The following is a 20,155-nucleotide window of genomic DNA, read 5'->3' as shown; positions in this document are numbered from 1 at the left end:
TCTAAGATACCGCTGAGGAGAAAATCAGCTTTTTTTGATAAAAGCATTTTATCACACCCACCCCACCCCACCCCCAAGAACTTCAGGCCTAACAAAGGGTTCAAGGCACATAACAATATGATCAGAAAAACAAGAAAAGATAAAAACAGAAAGAAAAGGAAAGGACACAGCCTTAGAGGAATGAGACATTACCTTTGGAGCGCACGATGTAACACTGTTTCTGTAAATTTTACACAAAAATGGCAGAAATAAATTGTAATACATTTTCAGACAAAACTGTGTCTATGTTTTAGCAAATACAAGGTTAAAATTCATATTAATCAAGTTGTATGCAGAACAAGGATGCCTAAAAGAGGGCTCTAAATTTTCTTGAGAATACAAGGTATTTTGAAAACTAAAAAGTTCTCCTTAAAAAGCAAAAAGAAAACTACAGGCAAACCCTGCTTGTCACACTATTGCAAAACCAGTCAGGAAAGAGAATCCTCCCACTCCCCTCTAAGTCTCAACCCAGCAATGCCCAACTTGAGGTAGGTGAATATTCAATTTCTGGGGGTTTATTCCCACATTTGCAGCTTCCCAGGGGTTCAAAAGCTCCACTGAACCCCCTCCTAAGGAGGAATTTCACAGGCACAGCAGAGCTTAAGTGTTTGGGTTCCCAAATCAAAGGTGTAAAGTCTGCAAGGGGACAACTTCAGACATTTCAGACTTGGCTGACATCTCCCTTGCTTCATGAAGCTTTTCTAGAACTAAGAAAAATAAGTGTTTTTTTTTTCATTGATTGCTCCTGTCCAGAGTTCCACAGCAACAGACCCACTGCAGAGGGGGAAAAAAAAGCCAAAACACCTGCACCAGTTAATACTGAGCTTTAGGGTCTGCTCTAATTCTGAGCAGCAGCAATGGTTTAAAAATGCATTATCAGCTGAGTTTAGCCACATCCCCCTCCCCAAAAAATAAACTACAGCTTATTAATTATGCCTCTGCTTATTAGAGCACCAGAATGATCTTTTTGTTACTTATTTTGTCACTTATTACACAAAAAAAAGCATCCTGGGAATGTTTTTACGTCAACTTTTCCTCAAGCCAATGGGACCTGCTGGTGTGATAAGTGCACATGAACCACTGTTGCTCAAAGATAATGCAACATCAGCCCCTTTCATGTGACATTTTTGGGGTTTTACATGAATAAACTGTTCCAATAGTTAGCTCAAAAGGTATTTCATTCACAGTAAAAAAATAAAAAAGAAATTATTAACTGTTGATTAGAAAAATACCTGTTTTGGGACACCAAAAAGACATGAAGTGCTTTTAACGAGCTGGTAATATTCAGAAATAATTTGTAAAATCAAAACAAAAGAGTCCTCACAACTTATTTTATCCCTCATTTAGCAGATCAAAGTGGTTAGTTTGTTTGAATTTAGTAACTAGGCATGGCACCACGCATTTAAACATTTTTAAAGCAAAAAATAGCTATTTAGTTCTGAGCAAGCAAGCAGAGCTTGAGAGACACATTAAAACCAACAACACCCTCAACGTGGAAAAAAAAAAATAAAAACCTGGCAGTAATAGGAAATCAGGCTCAAGTTTTAAATAGCTTTTGAACACAGAGGCAAGAATTTGGGCTGATAAGGAACACAGTCCAGACTCCTCTCAAAGCTGCAATAGGGATGTATTCTTCAGCAAGCTATAGAGCTAAATACCTAGGCAATAAATTAATTATTACACACAACTTCCCAGGGAAAATAAAACAAAGAGGTTGGTTATTTTGTTTTGCTTCCTGTTGTTTCTTTACTGTTCATTCTGCACAGGCACTTCTCATTTTCTACTAAGTGTAGCTTGACAGGTTTTGGATGACCATGGAAGCAGAGTTAAGCCCAGGTGAGCGCTTGGAGGATCAAGAGTGTCATTAATTTTTTTTTTTTAAGAACTTTAGACACTCATTTTCACAAGAGCTGCACTTATTTTAGGGGTGACTTTCCTTCCTGGCAGGCTGGGAATTGCCAAATGTACAATGGAGCTGCTCCAGAGAGACAAGAGATCAGATCAGCTCGAGTGAGAAGCAGAGGATGTGGCTCCAGAGGAACATTCCCCACAGGAAAACAGCCTGGAATATCCAAGAGCAGACCAAGTATCCCCCCCTGGACTCTAAATCAGGGGCCTAAAGACATCAGTTGTATCTGTGCAATGCTCTGGATGTGCTCCCCCAATAATTACTATTATGTTATCAGCAGCAATTCAAAGCAGGTATTGGAGATCTAGAAAAAGAAAGATGATTCTAGAGGGGTTCCTGCCAACCTCTGCCCCATCCTAGGGATTCCATACCTGAATATCCACGTGGAAACAGGACAGGTAAAGATTAACACACCCAGATGGTGTTTAGAACACCTGCAAAATACCCGAGGGTTCTAAAGGAAGTTATTCCCAGAAAAGAATCAGAGAGTGCTGCTCTCTGAACATATAAACAGCTGATTTATAGCCTGGTGCCTTACAACTGTCTTCAACACAAGCCTGGAATAAACTGCTACAACAGATCCCTTTGGGAAAAGGGAACTGAAATTCCTGTATTTCACCTGAATGGTCTCTCTCACAACGTGTTCCTTCAGAGCAGGAAATGTTTCTCAGGCACACGTGAACAGACCTGGCCTGTTTCAAATACATCTGCATGAAACACGTGATCCTTCCTCAGCCAAACATCCTCCTTTCCACCCAACTCCTGCTCTTATTCCAGTCAGGAAAAAAAAGTGGGGAAAAATCAGTGCCCCAGCACTAAACACAGCACTTCTGATACTACACAGACACACTTCTGACTCCTCATTCTACCTCTGCACCTTGCCAGTTTGCACCAGTGCTTTAATTTAAGGTCATTCTTTCCACCCTGCCCTCCCTGGAGCTTCCCAACAACACTTCCACTGCCTTTTCCATGCCCAGCTCTCTATTGTTGCTTAGAAATTCTTCAGGTTCAGTCATGCCAGAGAAATTCCTGCCAGTCAAAGAAAGCTGAGGATATTTTAGGATGAGTCAGATGCCTGTTTACATTAAGATGAGTCTGGAGCTTCTATTTCGGGTAAAACTGACCACTTTAAATCAACTTTTAATGATTTTTAGGCATTGCAGAGTCCTGTTGTGACTGGCTTGTCAGTGCAACCTGCCAAAGAGATTTGCTGCCTGATTAATTCCTGTAAGGACTCGTTATTCCAAATGACACTTTTCACTGGTAAGCAGGGAAAGCATTCCTGATGAATAAGGAAAACTGTTTTAGTCAGGATTCCTGCCATTATTTTGGCCCTACTTGGACAGATATATAAAAGAAAATCACTTCTTTGCACTCCTTCTCTGTTACATTAGATGTGCACAATAAACAAGAGAGTTCTCAGCCCTGATATCTAGGAAAATAAATGCAAAAATCTAAAGAAGTTCAGAAAGGGATGAGCTACTTCCCTCCCTACAGATCTAATCAATAAAATTAAACATCTTCAAACATTTTTAAAAAAAAAAATCTAAGGACTGCCTTTCACACACTTTTCAGGTTCTACATTTGAAGAACAAATTTTCCTAATGGTAAACTACAGAGAAACTGAGCATTACTCAGAGTATAAAAAGCACATTTTAATTTCAGCTTAAAGCAAATCACTAAAGGAAGCCAATATTCTACTAAAGCAAAGCTGTATGGATGCACAGCACAATCCCTGAGGGCATCAGACAAATGCTACCAAGCAAGAGTAACTGCTTTAATAAACTGCATTTTAAAGTTCAGGCAGAAACTACCCAGAGAAAACCTGCAGCAGTTGTTTCCCACTTGGAATCCTGACTCGCTTCCCTGACTCCAGGGCACTGGAGTGTCATTTAAGACATCCCAGGATATCCAGGAAATCTGCTTGGGGCAGGAAGGCAATCAGAACATCCACATCCATCCCTCCCAGCAGTTGAAAGCTGGCAGGACACCCCAGGAGCCTAAAACCAGCTCTAGATTCCTACAGGCAGCTGAGGGGAATCCACCTTCCACAGAGGTAACTGTGTTTAAATCTCTTTCTCTGAATTCCCAAACTAACACTCTCTCTTCATGCTGATTTCATGAAAAATCAGATTTTTATTTTTTTTTAAGAAGTCTGCATCTTTCAAAATACTTCTCTATTTGGGGAAAGTGCTCTTAAATTCTCTTCATTTATTTTCCTGTCCAAGTTATAATTTAGCATCCAACACAACCTGTGTGGGGAGAGACAAAGGTGTTTAAAACTAATCAAAACAGCTGAGTCTACTAAAGCCTAAGGGGGAAAAGATGACTTTGGAATTAAATGCAGGAGAGAAAAGAAACTTTAGAGCCCTCAAATGACAGCTGCTTGACTCATGTGACATCATTAGATTTTCATGTGTTGTTCAGATAAGCTCAAAAATGGAAAATCATGGCAAGAGAACCCAAAGGAAGTCACCCCGTAGTAAATAGTGAAGCAATGCCTTCAGAGAGCTTATTTATGTAATATATATCTTTATATTCAGGGTGTTGTTTATACAGACTGTTTTCCATATTAATGAGCACACAGATGTATTCAGATTTATATGTAAGGAAGCACAGCATCTACAATTTCCTTTGGAGGTAACAGAAACCAAGTTTTGAAACAACTTTATCACTATGGAATGTCTGAACTGTGAAAGACTCTCTCTTAAGGTTCCTTGTGCATTTTCCATTTTTAGGACATTTTTTTTTTAGGAAGAGGCCTAAAAATGTCTCTTATCTGAACTCCATCAGATCATACTGAAGATCTTTCTCAGGCAAAGAAAAATAAAAAGAAAGATTCTTGAGGACAATTTACTCCTTTCCTGCAGACAGGGAAGCGCCATTCATTCCTCTCCCCCAAGAAAGATGGCAAAGAGGAAAAAAAAAAAGAGTTTTTCTAGTGAAGTAACTACTCTAAACTTTGCTTTTGAAAACCCCAGTGTTGTTTCACAAAGTACTTCTCAGCAGGAGACTGAAGTTATAAAGTTGCTCTTTCCAAATACAAAGTGTTAAACATTAAGGGGAGGCAATTTCTAAGAGGGAGGAATAATCACAGGAAAATTAGCAAGCTTAAAAATACTGATAATAAACCTAAAATACAGCTGCTTTAACCAGAAAACCCTCAATTATCAGACCTGAGTATTTACTGAAGGCAGTCATGTGTTTTCTACAATTTGAGCAGAATGTGGCTACTAGAATGGAAAGGTTTTTTTAGGTAGTGAAGGAAAAATCTGATTATCAGCACATAATTTTACATAGTGTTGGTACTAGAGTATTGGTATAAGCACAAGTAAGCACAATTATGCAGGAATATATTAAAAAAGCATGTCAGAAACAAACCACAAAAATTAATAATAAGAATAATGATAAGCAAACAAAAAACCCCAATAAATAAAAGCCTAACTCATTCTCCTCCTGAAAAAAAACCAAAACAAACAAAAAAACAAACAAGCAAACAAATAAAACTAAAACAATCCCCCCAAAGTAAATCATAAATCATCATATTTTAAGGAGCACATGCAAACCCGTATGTAAATCACCTTTAGATCTCACTCCCCTTTGCATACAATGCCCCACATCCTAATTTGCAGACAATCTGCTAAAATTTGGTGGGCACAGAAAAGCAAAGGATTTATTTTCCGGGTGCCGAGAACTTAACGAAATCAGCCCTCTTTTGAGGGTTAAAAGGAAAAAAAAAAAAGAAAAAAGCAATGAGCGAGGAACATCCAGCTTCTAACCCAAATGAAGGCCCCTAGTAACTCCTAGTGCATTCTCCCCCTCCATCCCAGTTAAAAAAATCAGGTGGATGAGCACGGATAGAGAGAATTTTAGCAATACCATCTTTCTCATGAACGGCGCTTCTCTGCGCAAGAAAAGCTCGACTGTGGGATCACATCTACTCACATGAAAAATTGGGAACCATTGGTATGTTTCCCTCGGTTTGCCATTGACAAAAGGAACGCTCTGTCATGTTTGAGAATAAAGTTTTCATCTGTTTGAAGAAAAAATATGTTTGTCAGACTTTTTTTTTTTCCCCCCCCCCGGCGAGGCAGGCGGGTTTTAGTTTTTCTTAGCAACTTATGGATGCTACGAGGAGAAATTCTGCTGCTGCTGGAGAAACGTGAACAGGGTTTGGGGGGAAGAAACAAGTTTAAATGAGTCTCTTAAAAGTTGAAGTTGAGACAAAGCAGAAAAGTTTCAGAGATAGTGCAAACATTTCTAATGAAAATAATTAAAGTCGTTATTAGTGCCTTCGGTTAACATTAGACTCTCACAGATTTGGATTTAAATCCAGTCTTATTTGGATAAGAACAAAGTTGGCAGCATTACTAACATTCTAAAACAAGACTTAACATACATGATATTGTTATTTATATTCCAGGTGGAAAGACCAGGAGAAAAAGCCATTTATTTATTTCCCTGGCATGCCAGCTATCCTTTCAAAACTGGAAGGCTCAAAACACACAAGGGAAAAAAAACCCACCTAAATATCTGAACCTAAGTATAAAACCAATTAAGACTAAAATAAACACGCATTTTATATTCCAGTGAATTAAAGAGGAGCTCTGGTTGCACAGCATAATAATACAGAACCTTCTGAAGGTCATTTTCAGAAGTAAAAATAGTAATTTGAGTGTACAAAGCTGCAGCTTTTTAGATTATATATCAAAACTCAATCCTGCATGTTCAGCACTCACCATGTGGAGAAACAAACCTTGAGTAACTTCTTAATTTATGGATCTATTAAAGACTTCCCTTGACTAAAGATTTTGATACTCCAACATCAAACTAGGTCTCTTTTTTAAGAGAAACTTCATGCACAACCAGGCAGAGCTACTTGCAACACATACAGAACAAATACATCCAGTGTCTTAATATTTGAACACCACAGTAGCCACCTGTTTTTTCAGAAACAATTGTCTGTCTTTTAAACAAATACTTCATAAACTCACCATTTTCCTTCCAACAGAGTTTTAAAAGAGGTAAATTTAATTTATTCACAAATTCTTTGCAAGGAAAATAACTCGTGTAGCTTGTAAATAACACTTTAGAAATGAACACTGAGCATACAAACCTTGAGTAGGGGAAGGGGAGGAAAAGGGACATTAAAAAAAAAAAAAAAAAAGAAGAAATAACTGTTTAGAGCTGGAAATTCTCTCTCAGAATAAGTCATTAACCCTCAGAAAGGTTAGACACAGAACTCTTCATTTCTCCAAGCAACACAGATATCCATCTACAAAGGGATGTATCAGTTGTCTATATATTTACTAGGGAGGGTACAAGGGAACAGAGTTTGAATTTGTGTTACTGAGCTTTTGTCTCTTACCTTTTCATTTTGCAAAAGACCACATTCTCTATAAACAAAAGAATATGTTGACAGTTTTAGGCAGGAAGATAGGAGTTTATTCATGAATAAAGTTGCCTAACCTCCATGCTGAAAGTCACGTTTAACCAATAATGTTAGCCTTAATTAATTGTCAGTTAAAGTTAAATATTAACAAAAAAAAAAAATTATCTGAAAGTCATGCATATAAAAAAGAATTCTCATGCAACATTAGTGTCATGCAAAAGGTGATCTATGAGTAGACCTGTTTTCATTAAGTAGTTTGGGAATCAAGACTTGTTTATCTCAGAACTGAATAAAGAATCTGCAAAGACATATTTCCTCTTACCTTTGAAATAGCCACCATAAATAGATTCACCTCCTTTTCCATTACCTACACATCAGAAAGCATCAGTTAAAACCTTTATTTCATTTCTACAAAAGCTGTACATAACATTCCACCAGTGTTTTACAAGGCACTGCTACTTTACTCAACACAGGAATATTCCTTCTCCACAATCATTTGATCGGGCACAAGGTTTCAGGACGCAGCAAAAAAAAAGATTTTTGGTAAGGAGAGGGATTTCTGGGAAGGACAACAGGATAAAACATCCTGTTGTGCACAGACTGCAGGGAAGGAAACAAAGAAACTCCTGCAAAATCTTCCTTCAGATACTTTAACAATTAAGTAGTGAGCAAACTCTTAAGTGTTTAAAACTTATTCCAACAGTTTTGTTCCTGTATCAGTGTTGCCTCTGCTGCAGACACAGGAGTGTAAAAGCACTTCCAGTTTGGATTTGAATGGTTTTAATAAGATAGAAAATGATAAAACCCTCCAGCAAGGATTTAACACATCAGTTGATGTGTCAAATAGCACAGTAACCAATGGCACAATAAACCAATCTCACATCAGTTGAAATATCTTAGAACTTCAAAAATTAACAAATGGGTGATTTGGGCTACACTTCACAGCAAAGGAAATATTTTTACGGCATTGCAATACTTTCCATGGCATTTTCTGAGGTTCTACACATTATAACCACATCAATTACAACGTTTCTGTTCCCTTTAAAAAACTCCCCAGTTTTCCAAGTGCTGTTTTACCTTCGCTGAAGTCCCCCCCCTGAATCATGAAGTTTTTAACCACACGATGGAATGTGGTGCCTTTGTAGCAAAGCTTCTTTCCCGTTGTTTTGCCAATTCCTTTTTCACCTGCAGAGGAGGTTAAACAGAAAAGAATCTACAGATTGTCACTGGACAAATTATTCCATGGCTTTTACCTTCCCAGTGCCCACGGATATGGGAACCACCAAATAGCAAAGCTACAAAAGATAACACAGCCCTACCTGTTGCCTTTTCACCATCCATAAATATCAGAAAGGGACTCTCAGGTGAAAATTAAGTTGTTCCTTAAAAAAATGTCCTTCCTTTCCAAGGAAGAGCGTGTTAATCCACCCAGGATAATTTATAAGGAAACAAGAGTTCAGGATAACGATGGGTTAACTGTTTTCTGTGGTTTGTGGTTGTAGCTGCACTCACAGAGTCCTCTGTGAGTCCTCTGTAGCTGCAGCTCACAGAGTCCTCTTCAGAGCACTTCCACATCTGGATGTGCCAGATGATTCCCAGGAGAGAAATGTGAGCTCAGAACAGGCTTCAGCTCAGTTTCAATGTGATCCACACTTGGAAAAGTGGGATTGAGCTGCTCCAAGCATGTGTCACATCTTCACCAGTCCATGCACAGTGTCAGGCCACCCCTCAATGCCAGCTGGAGGTCAGGGGTGCTGGTGGTTTGTGAGGCAGGTGATCCCAGAACCTCAAGTTGCATTAACATTTCCTCCCAAATCCAGAAGGAAAACCACACTGGGCATGTGGATGGGGAGGTGTAGTAGGTTCATGAGGGATTTATACTGCTCCACTCAGGGAATGTCAAGACACACTTTAGCTCCTTGGAAGAGGGGAGCTGGCAGAACACGGCAATTAAGAATACTATTTTTATTATACCATGTGCAACAGCTGAAATCCCATATAAACCACATGCACAGGAGTTATTTTGTAAGGAGACAGGATAAATAAACCAATATTCACTGTCATACCACCACTGGTTATGGAAGAGGCATTTGACAGCCAGTCAGAGGACATGCCCTCAGAAATGCAGGTACACTCCTTACCCAGAGACAACCCCACCCTTTACAAGCTATTATTCCTCCACCCCAAATTAACTGACAGCTCAAACATCCCAAGTTTGCCCTTCCAAACAGCCCATCCCTGCCAGGATGAGGGCAAAGAGCAGTTTGTGGCACAAAACTCACTCATGGCACTGCTGTTTATGGGATTTAGAGAAGCCTTCCCCCAAAGAACACAAGTTCTTTTCCACACCCACCATCCAGGCCTCCTCCTACCCCAGTTTGATTTTCCACAGGAGTTAAGCAAGCAAAGCTATTTATTACAGGCACGGACACAGGCCCTTTCACCCCAAAACATGCCCCTCTTTGCTACAGCATTGGGAAGCCCACCTCAATCAATCCCAAGGAATATGTGCCCCCAGTTTTGGCCACGTTCCAGCACGTCCCTCAGGCTGTGGATAATCCCCTTGGAGAATGGGATCCTGCGTGGCACTTGACCGTGTAATTGAGCTGGGACACTGAGATGTGAGCTTTTAGACCACGGTTAGAAGTTTGAATCTTCTCATTTTTTACCCTCCTTGACAGCATTGCCACGACTTTCCCAGGCAGGGAAAACACAGACCAGTTTTGTTCCACTGGCTGGAGCTGCAGCACCTCCCCGAGCTCAGGCACTTTTCCACAACAGCCAGTACAAAGCTCACGGGTTGGGCTTTTCTAAGTTTTTTTGCCCTAAATGTGTTTGATTTTTGTTTGAAAGAGACAAAATCTCTGAGCTCCATCTACTTGTAACCCCTCCTGCCTAAGCAGCTCTTTCCACGTGCTGCAAATCACTTGGAAGTGGGATGTGGAGGAGGAGTCCCACAGGGATTGCAAGGGATAACCCCTGGGCAGGTGAGCTTTGCCAGCATGACACACATTGAATTAGGTGCTGAGTGATCTCCATTATACAGCTATTTAGCTCCTCAGATAAGCCCCTGGCTGTGCTTTATACCTGTATAAACAAATAATAATTGCAAGTCACCATAAAAATTTGAAATATATTCAAGTTATTTACCTGAGCACAAGCAAAGGAAGTTTTTGCAAGTCTTCGGACAAATGTCTGAGAAGAGCTGAAACATAATTCGACCAACTAGAAAACAGTAATAAAAAAATAAAATTAAGGGTTTTATAACTCTTTGGAATAATAGAGGAAAGTCTCCATATAATTAAAATCAGCATTTGTGAAAGTATCATTTTCTGAGAAAAAGCTGTTTCATTAAGCAGAATAAGCAAGCGTCTTAAATATGCAAATATTAAAATAAGCTGCAAGGAAGAACAATAACAACTGTAAAAAATTAAGTAATATCATTACAGTTAATTTATTAACAATTCTAATGACCCCATTTTGATTTGAGCCTGGAAAGCCAAACTGATTTACTAAAATAGTTTATCATGTCAGATCTGTTTTGAGAAAGATCTGCCATAAACACAAGCCCTCAGAGAGCTGGAGGAATTCCCTCCCCAATTACCATGTTTATACAAATGCATTAATAATCACATTTCCACAGTTTTCCCTGGGATCATGACCTAAAAAGTCCAATTTAGTTTCACACCATGTTAAGGATTACAGATGCATTGGCACTTTTGGCCTAAAATCCTTTAGTTTAAAAACAAAAAACAAAACAAAACAATAAAACAACAACCAGATAAACCAAATAGGAAAGATGAAAGGCAGGCAGGATTAATTGCCAGATACTATGAACCAAATATTACTTTCTCTTTTTATGTTATCTACCTTCTAAAACTATTAAAATACGGCTGAAAAATGATTTAATATAAAGAAAAGTATTTTAAAACTGATTCATATTTTCTATTCCATTTTCCAAAATACTGAGATGCAGAGTAAGAAAAAAAAAAAACCCCAAACCATTCCCAAATATATGAAATCTTTAGAAAATACATAATTAGCACAGAAAAAGTTGTATCTACAGGTTGTGAAACAAAACCATAGAAGCCACACTGTTGGCCAGCATTACAAGAAGACCAGTAACAATCTATCAATGAGCACTACACTCTAGTGGTGCACACTGGTAAGACTTCAAGGATCATTTTAAAAAGTAACTACTCCAGGAATAACTTCTCTTTTCTTCCCTTTAAAGAAAAAAAAAACAAACAAACCTAAAGTTGAAATGTATTTCATTTAATGCCAAAAAAAAAAAAAAATTAAGAGGCTCCCAAGTTTAAGGCTTTAAGTTTAAGGCTTTGTCCAAATATATACAATTATAACAAGGTGAATTGTTGGCTCAAAAAGGAAGGAATGAAATAATACCACCTGAATTTTGTACTCTTAGGTAAAAATTCCAGATGCCTTCAGCTGTTGAAATGTCTGTGTCTCATTAAGTGCAGTAAGAATGTTCTCTAAGCATTCATCATTACAGCAGGAAAATCTAAAGGAAATGGGCAGGGAGAGTGTCCAAAGAATGAAGAAATAGGGAATATTCATGGATCTCACATCAAACAGCAGCTCTGTAGCTACCATTATGAAAAGGGAGTTATTTGGAGGTAAAGAAACCATTATAAGCTGTGAGGATTGAAGATCCATACAAAGAAGACAATGGAGGAGACACTTCAGCAGAAAAGTTACCCATTTCCATTAGAGCCCCGGAATCCAGGAGAACAGAAGTCCCATTCCCATTCTTCTGCTGGAAAAGTGTTGAACTGAAGCAAGTGTTTTAGAAAGCCATGGACAGATTTCATAGAATCATAGAATAGAATCTCAGACTGGTTTGGGTTGGAAGAGCACTTAAAGATTATCTTGTTCCACCCCCTGGCAAGGGCAGGGAAACCTTTCACTCTTCCAGGCTGCTCCAAGCTCCATCCAACCTGGCCTTGGACACTTCCAGGGATGGGGCAGCCACAGCTTCTCTGGGCAACCTGTGCCAGGGCATCAACACCCTCATAGCCAAGAACTTCTTTCCAATATCCCATCTAAACCTGCCCTCCTTCAGCTTAAAGCCATTCCCCTTTGTCCTGTCCCTCCATCCCTTGTCCCAGTCACTCTCCAGCTCTCTTGGAACCCCTTTGGGCACTGCAAGGGGCTCTCAAGTCTCCCTGGAGCCTTCTCTTCTCCAGGTGAACACTCCCAGCTCTCCCAGCCTGCCCCAGAGGAGAACATCCCTCCTGCATTCACTGTGTGAAATAACACATGATGTTTTCCAGGGAAGAAGTTGCCACTATCCCCATTCTCCTCAGAGAAGAGAAATACAGCCCAGCTGCTGATTCCAAGGTTCCAGCTGCTGATTCCAAGGTTCCAGCTGTCAAATAACTGGGAGGTATCAGTGCCTGCAGGCTCCAGAAGGGACTTTTAGCCTTAGGCATATTTTGTAGAAGGATTCTCATTGCAAGTCCTACTTATAATTCCATCATATTTAGCACTTTAAGCAGCAGACACCACTTCTTTTTTTCTGGTGGAAGAACCTTACCTTAAGTTCTTGAAGATGACAGCAGAAGATGGAAAAAGGCACATTCACAACTAAGGCATCAAGACTTGAACATGTCTTTCCCTAAAGCTTTGTCAGTAACAAGGTGCTCGTAGAATCATGGAATGATTTGGGCTGGAAGGGACCTTAAAGATCATCCAGTTCCATGGGATTCCATCAGACCAAGCTGCTCAGAGCCCCATCCAGCCCGGCCTTCTCACACCTTTCCACTCCTACAAACTGTAACACACATTTCCAACACCCAGAGGTTACAGATCCAGACTAAAAGAGGCCTTTCTCCTCCATAAAACCCGAAGTACTGCTTACCCAGTTCTATCCAACAGCACAAAACGCTGCTGCCTCCTCATCCAACAGAAACCCCCCACTGTGCATCCATCTGCTGGGTTACTGTCTGTGTTTTACTCCAGCTCCAGGAGTACCATTATCACTGGAAGGTTATATGTTCCCCTGACAAGCAGGCAATTAAATGTGTCAGGAAAGATCAAACACATTTTCACACCTTGGTCAAAGATGCAGGAAATAACAGCCGTTAATAAAAAGATTAATGGAAATATGCACGATTAGAACCTATGAAAAAAAAAATCTCATTTTAAACTCGGGGTGAGGTACATGCAGATATAACAGAGATTAAAAAAGAAAAAAAAGCATTTGAGATGCCACTTATTTCCTCAGATTTAGACACTTCTTCTCCAAAATGATCCCTCACTACTGAGAGAAAATTTCCAATGCTTTCTTCAGCTTCATTTCCCTGATGGGAAGGTTTAAGTTATCAGATCAGGGAAGGAGCTCTGTGACTAACCATAATATTTGAACAGGAAATGAAAACAAACAAACAAAAAACCTGCTAAAAAGAGCCAGTCAAGCAGGCAAAGGCTGCTCTCAAACCTCCCCAGAACCCTCGGTTGGCCTGAGCCACGAAATGAGCCTGCACAGAGATCTCACTTCCAGGCTAAAGCAAAACATGCCAGGATTACATGTACCTATTAGTTGTAAAACAACACTTCAATGAAGTATTATTTTTTTGGCAGGCTTTTATTTTTTAAAGCTTTTTAATAGAAATTAGAGTGATGAAAGACGTACATTATTAATAACTATAAATGCAGCACTTGCTGTTTGTGAAGTCTGAGATTTTTGAAGCTGGATTTCATAAGGTGCTATCTGAGGCTAATGAGCTGCACCAATTAGAGAAACTTTGTTTTATTTTGTTTTTGAACTCCCAAACAAATTTTTCTGCTGAGGAAGAACTAGTATTGATTCAAATTAAGTGGTAAAAATTCAGGGTAGGAATATCCATGCTATATTAAAATAAGAGCAAAGTTTACTAAAATAATCATTGATTTCAAATGTTAATCCTCTGATTAAGCTGCTTAACTTTTCCAGAAGAACTTTGGGAGCCAAACACAAATTGTTTTTTAAGTTATTTTCCATGTCATGTGAACTGTTTTGCTTTATTATATTTAGACCACATGGGTATCAATTTCTGATACACACTCCCAAAATAAACCTGGTTATTCAAAATTATACCTAGTGGGTTTGATCTTTTTCTCGGAGTAAAACCAAGGAAAAGGCACTTTTCCCAGGATATGAGCAGGGATATCCTGCTGAAGGAGAAAGGAGGGATTACAACCATGAAGACAGTGATGCACAGACTGAGGCCAGGAAGGCTGCCAAGGGCCCAAAGGCTCAGACAGATTTGCATTCAAGTTTAAGTAACAGCTCACTAAAAGGACTGTATTTGAATTTTATTAGTTTATTTATCCCTAAAATTTGTGAACACTAAAGGCACATAAATCTAAAGGCATTGGTTTAAAGTAGAAGTGTGGCTACAGTGTAAGAAAATAAAAGCTTACTGGGGAAAAGAATAGATTTTATTTAAAACATGAGTTGAAGGAATGGATGTCCCAGTTCCCCCGAGCAGAGGATCTGCAGTCCTGACACACTGACACTTTGCTAACACTTCCTTGCCCCTTTGCAAGGAAAACCTCCACAAACTTCTTTGCCCAGCTCCCTACTAATCCCAGTCTTCCACAAACACTGCCTGGAGCTCCCTCCATTCCACTCTTCCCTGGTCTCCACAAACCCAAACATATTCCAGTACTGCACACAAAAAAATTCACAGAGATGTGGAAGTGAGAGGCTGCACTTCTCCTTCTCCTGGCACAAGAGGATGCTCACTTTGCCTTCCATTTACTCATCCAACTTGTTCCAGGCCTCAAGGTGAGTTTTCAGGTATTTTATCCTGCACTGACAACAACAATCCTACAGGATGACTGTAGCACAATTTTTATTAAACTAGTTTCCTGCAATCTTATATCTTGTCTCCCTTGACAAGGGCTCCCCACACAGGATCCCCCTTGGCTCCTTCTGTACCAGACACAACTGAATTGCAAATCAGCTCAGGGACAGTCCAAGTGCTGATCTATTTTTTGCCAAAATACAACTTTTTCCCTTCAAAGGACTCAAAAGTTAACGTGAAGGCAGTTGAGAACAGTTTCTGTCTTTGGGAAAGGCAATAAAACCCCCTAAGGCATCCCTGGGTTACTACTGGAGGCACAGGACTACAAGGAATTTTACAGTAGGGTTTGTCTCACATAAATTTATAGCAGCTGAAATCCCAAAATACACCAAACTTCAGGCAAAAGGGACGAGAAAGAGAAAAGTAAGGAAAGAACAGACTGACTGATAAGGGAAGGGACATAGCAGGAAAGGAGGAAACTGAAGTGGAAGAGTGAGCAAAGGGTCATACAACAACAAAAGACAGGAGAAAAAAAGAAATGAAAAAAATTCTTCTGCGAATAAAAACGAAACAAAGCAATAATTAGTAAATATAACATACTTTATGAGGGACAAAGTCAGTCAGGAGTGGGGTGAGGAGGGGAGATGTGGGGAAAAGTTCTTGGATGGCCACATGAAATGCTAGAGCAGCATCTGTGACATCCTAGTGGGACATCTGTTCCAATTATCACGGTACCTGCAAGACTGGAGCTTCACACAGATTTTGCCTCACAGAGTAAAGACAGAATTATTTAAATAGGCATCTGCTGCCATCCCCAAATTCTTGGAATGCTGTAAGCACTTTAATCCTATGTGCACGCTGCAAGCAGCCAAATCCATTGGTGAGGGGCCCAAAAGAAGGGAGAGGTGCTGCCTGTGCCAGGATCAAAATAAATGTTTACTCCTGATTTATTCCCCGTTTGCTGTTTAAAAATTACAAGCCACAACGTGCATTCAGAAAAAAAAAAAAAATGCTTAACAGGCAACTTCCTAAAAGCAGCCTAAATTTAGACTCAAAAAACACTAAGCCCACAAAGTTTGCCCCACTGTAAGAGGCACACACAAGCTGGCACCAAGTTTTATTCCAAGATTCTGTAGCTAAAATTAAAATATGGACACAAAAGCTGTAAAAAAAAAAACAACCAAAGCTTCTGAAAGCACAAGCAAAGTGACATTATTCATGGCTGCATTTTCTAACGGATCTAATTAGAGTAAAATTAACCTTACTTTTAATTGCTACAGGTATTCTGACAAACACTGGGAAAGCAAAGCCTGGGAGGGGGGAAACGTTTTTGGACTCCAAGCAACCTCCAGTGTTAAAAAGGACACAGGTTTGTGTTCTGCAGGCAAAGAGGTGCCTCCAGTGCTGCAAGGGGCACATTCTCTTGTCTCTGCATTTTGTGGAGATGTTAGTTCAGCTTTTCAGTGCAGACAGGGTGGGGGTAATGCCCTGTTTCTTTGCTAACAACAAACAGCAGGGCTGTTCTCCTCCCCAAATCTGTCTCCCAACATCTAACAAAGATGAAGGAAGAGATTGGCTCGTTTATTGAAGTCAAAGCAGCAAAATGTTCATCTGGAAATCTGCTGGCAGTTTAGAAGTTAAATTTAATACCTCAGTAGTGTCAGCAGGAGAGCACAGCTCTCAGAGTTAGTGCTTGGTGTCATCTGGAAGCACTGATTTACCACTCGATTCAGCTTTTGAAGGTCATCTCACAGCTAAGGGAGCAACGTTTAAGCTTTTTAAATATATCCTTAAATCCCGAGGCACAGTTGCACAGTGAATTAATAAACAGGCACCAGAACAAAGCAGAATGACAAGATCGTGCACAAGTCCCACCACCAACATCTTACAAATTGGCACATTTTCCTGCAAAAACACCAGTCATTAGTCAGGTGCAATAAACCCAGCAGGGCCCCGAGTTTGAGACGCAGCTGGGAGATTCCTGTTACTTTGAAGAGAAAATAAATGCAGACAGCCACAAAAAGTGAGCCAGAGCCCTGGGTCTGCTCCAAGTAACCCAAGCTCTGCACCACCAGGAACACGGACGCTGCAATTCCTCCCTGACACCGCTATCAGTCATCAATCCCAAACAGATCTGGGGGGAAAGCAAGGTAATCCACTTTCACTCGCGATGCACAGCCGGGGGCTGAGGAGGGGACGAGGCAACAAAAGCGATTATGAAATGGGAGCAGCAACCTGAGCATAAAGAGCAGAGGAAACAGTGCAGGGAGAGATCCCTCACATGGAGATTCAGAACAAAAAAAAACCAAAAACCCAAAAAGATTAAAAACAAATGAGATGAAGAATGAATTGTCCTGGCTATAAATCAAGGCCATTAAACTACCATCCCTAACTGGAAACCTACACAATCTCAACATTTTTAGTCGTCTCATCCCATAGTAAATCCGAATTTAAAGCAACAGAACATGTCAAAACTCCACTTACATCAACACTTTTCAATAAAACTATTCAGAAAACACACTGTTAATCAAAATAACTCAGACAGGATCTACAATAGCAACAGATTTATAGATATGCTCTATCAGGTCTCTGAAGTCAGAACAGAATCAATCTCTCTTTTGAAATTGTGGCGAAAACAAAAAGCCAAATGGTTTTCAGTTACATCTGAATGCAGCCGAAATTTGGAGTCTCAGAGATACAGCCTCTTAATTCAAAGGCTTTCAGAGAAACATTAAAGCAGAAAATGAAAGTGAAAGCATAAATGAAGCCACCCCGTACATTCATTTTCTCTGAGAGGCAAGTGGTAGCAACAGAAAGCACCGAGTTGTGTGTGAGACAACTGACACGCACCGATAAATACACATTCATAGAAGGATGGGTAAGAAAATCTGTACAACCATTTTCACAGAGAGGGGAAATCACCAGAGGGAACCAAGCAGCTATTCCAGGATTAAAACTCACAGTCTACCACTCATGGGAATTACACTTCCCATAGGGAAAATACGAGTTAAGAGATGGATTTATTTTAATTATTTTTTTTTTTTCAACAGCCCACTTGGTGAGATAACCTACGACTGAATGGTCAGTTCTTCTTTTACATTCAAAAGACTCATTTCGAGGGGGAGGAGGAAAGATTTAGTCCTGATGACCTCCTGAGGTCCCTTCCCAATTTTAATTACAGTACGATTAAAAATACTTATAGGAGTAAATCTCCAGCCTCCTCACAGCTTGCCCCAATTTACCACAGTTTATAGAGCTGGTACAACAAAGGTATAATAGAAAAGGTGTAACACATCACCAGACAGCTTTTTACCTTCAGAAACAGCGTTTACGAGCCTCTCCAAACCTTTAAATTCAGGTGTGCAAATAAAAACCGAACCCGGGAGAGAACCAGGAGCGTCCAGCACCGCAGAAAACACCAGAAGTTATTAAAAAGTAACTCAGAAATAACACGTCCGTAGCCAAACTCGCCGCTAGCGGCTTGGGCCCATCATCAAGGGGCGAAAACGCGGCGAAAAAGCCCCCAGAGCGCAGCCTCACCTGGCTCCCTGTTGATCTCGATCTCGAAGAAGCACTGGGGCCGGTCCTGCACCCCCATGGCCGCCCCTCGGCCTCGCCACCTGGACACAAAGCACAGAAGGAGCCCCCGCGCTCCCTCCTCCCGTCCCTCCCTCCTCACCCGGGGCTTCAATTACAGCGGGGCGGCCCCTCCCGCCCCCCGCCCCCGCCTCAGCCCCGACCCTCCGCCGCCGGCGGGCGAGACTCGCCCTCAGGGCATTCGGTTCCTCCCAGGCGGGCTCGGCGCCGTCGGCGCGGCCCATCCCCTCCTCCCATCCCATCCCATCCCATCCCGGTCCCCTCGCAGCCCTTCCCGTCCATCCCTTTCTCCGGGGTTTTTACCTGGCGGCTCCGGCGCTTTGTCCCCGCACGGCGCCCCCCGGCTCAGCCCCCGCTGTCCCCGCCCCGCCGCCAGGCGGCGCCGCCGCCGCCGCCGGCCGCCATTACCCGCCGGGGCTCAATGGCCGCGCCGGGCGCCGCCTCCTTCCCCGCCTTTCCCGCCCTCTGCGTGAGGGGAAGGCGGCGCCGTGAGGGGATGAGCGAGAGACCTCCCCCGTCATGTTTAAAAGGATGACTGTTTGGTTGTTTTTGGTTTTTTTTTAAATAATAATTAAAATAAATCCAACTTTTAACTCGTGCTCTCACGGGGGGGGGGGGGCTTGGGGCGGGCGACAGCGCCATGAGGGGATGAGGGCTCCGCTCCCTCCATGGCGTGACCGACATCCCCCGGTGCCGTGCCGTGTTTAAAACGATGAATGCTTAAAAAAAAAAAATAATTAAAATAAATCCAGCTCTTAACTCGTGCTTTCTCCCTGTGGGAAGTGTAATTGCCCATAAGTGGTGGGCTGTGATTTTAAATCCTGGAAATAGCTGCTTGGTTCCCTCTGGTGTTTTCCCCTCTCCGAAGAAATGGGAGCGCAGATTTGCTTACCCATCTCTCTGGACGTGGCTCGGGGAGGAGGAAGAGGGGCTTTACAGAATAAGTAACATGAATAAATAGCAGAATAAATAACCATTAGAGAATAAATGACGTTTACAGAATAAACAATCCCCACAGGGGGATGTTCCCCCTCACCATCGTACCCGGGCAGGGCTGTGGAGCTGAGCAACCTCCCCCCTCAGCTCCTTCACCCCTTTAATTCGGGAAACCTGAGACGATTCCCTGCGAAGGGAAAATAGCTTTGCGAGCATAAAAAAAGTCCTCAGAAGATTATGTGTGGAAAAATGTTCGCTGCAATGCGTTCATCACATGGGGCTGCCCTGGTTCTCCCTCAGGATGGGAACGTGGGATCATCCTGCCCCTTGCTCAGCCTCAGCCCCGCTACATCTTAGGATCACCCCCCAAAATGAAACCCAAGACATTCTAATGATTGCAGCAGGCCATAGGTTATTTATTCGGAGTTTGGGATTTTTCCAGAGCGTGAAAATGATAATCAGAAATTGAAG

General features: G+C 41.3%; 1 protein-coding gene across 7 annotated transcripts in view; it reads right to left on the bottom strand.

Annotated features, from left to right (window-relative positions):
• The window catches only part of NKTR (natural killer cell triggering receptor), a 38,251-nt gene extending 19,171 nt beyond the window's left edge, over positions 1-19,080 (bottom strand). For 6 of the 7 annotated variants that reach the window (XM_017830025.1, XM_017830027.1, XM_017830026.1 and 3 more), the window contains exons 1-6: positions 19,052-19,080; positions 18,692-18,771; positions 10,491-10,565; positions 8,418-8,525; positions 7,663-7,707; positions 5,894-5,981 (exon numbers count right to left, since the gene is read on the bottom strand). In XM_017830025.1, the coding sequence (XP_017685514.1) occupies positions 5,894-5,981; positions 7,663-7,707; positions 8,418-8,525; positions 10,491-10,565; positions 18,692-18,749 (374 nt within the window). In that variant the 5' untranslated portion in view covers positions 18,750-18,771; positions 19,052-19,080. Of the gene's footprint in view, positions 1-5,893; positions 5,982-7,316; positions 7,345-7,662; positions 7,708-8,417; positions 8,526-10,490; positions 10,566-18,691; positions 18,772-19,051 lie in introns of those variants that run through there. The other variant, XM_017830030.1, reaches the window with a different exon arrangement.
• Between the last annotated feature and the right edge of the window lie 1,075 nt (positions 19,081-20,155).

This window comes from Lepidothrix coronata, unplaced genomic scaffold (genome assembly GCF_001604755.1).
Source record: "Lepidothrix coronata isolate B3197 unplaced genomic scaffold, Lepidothrix_coronata-1.0 Scaffold173, whole genome shotgun sequence".
Lineage (NCBI taxonomy): Eukaryota > Metazoa > Chordata > Aves > Passeriformes > Pipridae > Lepidothrix > Lepidothrix coronata.
Note: the sequence above shows the minus strand (reverse complement) of the source record. Positions and strands in the feature narration are given on the sequence as shown.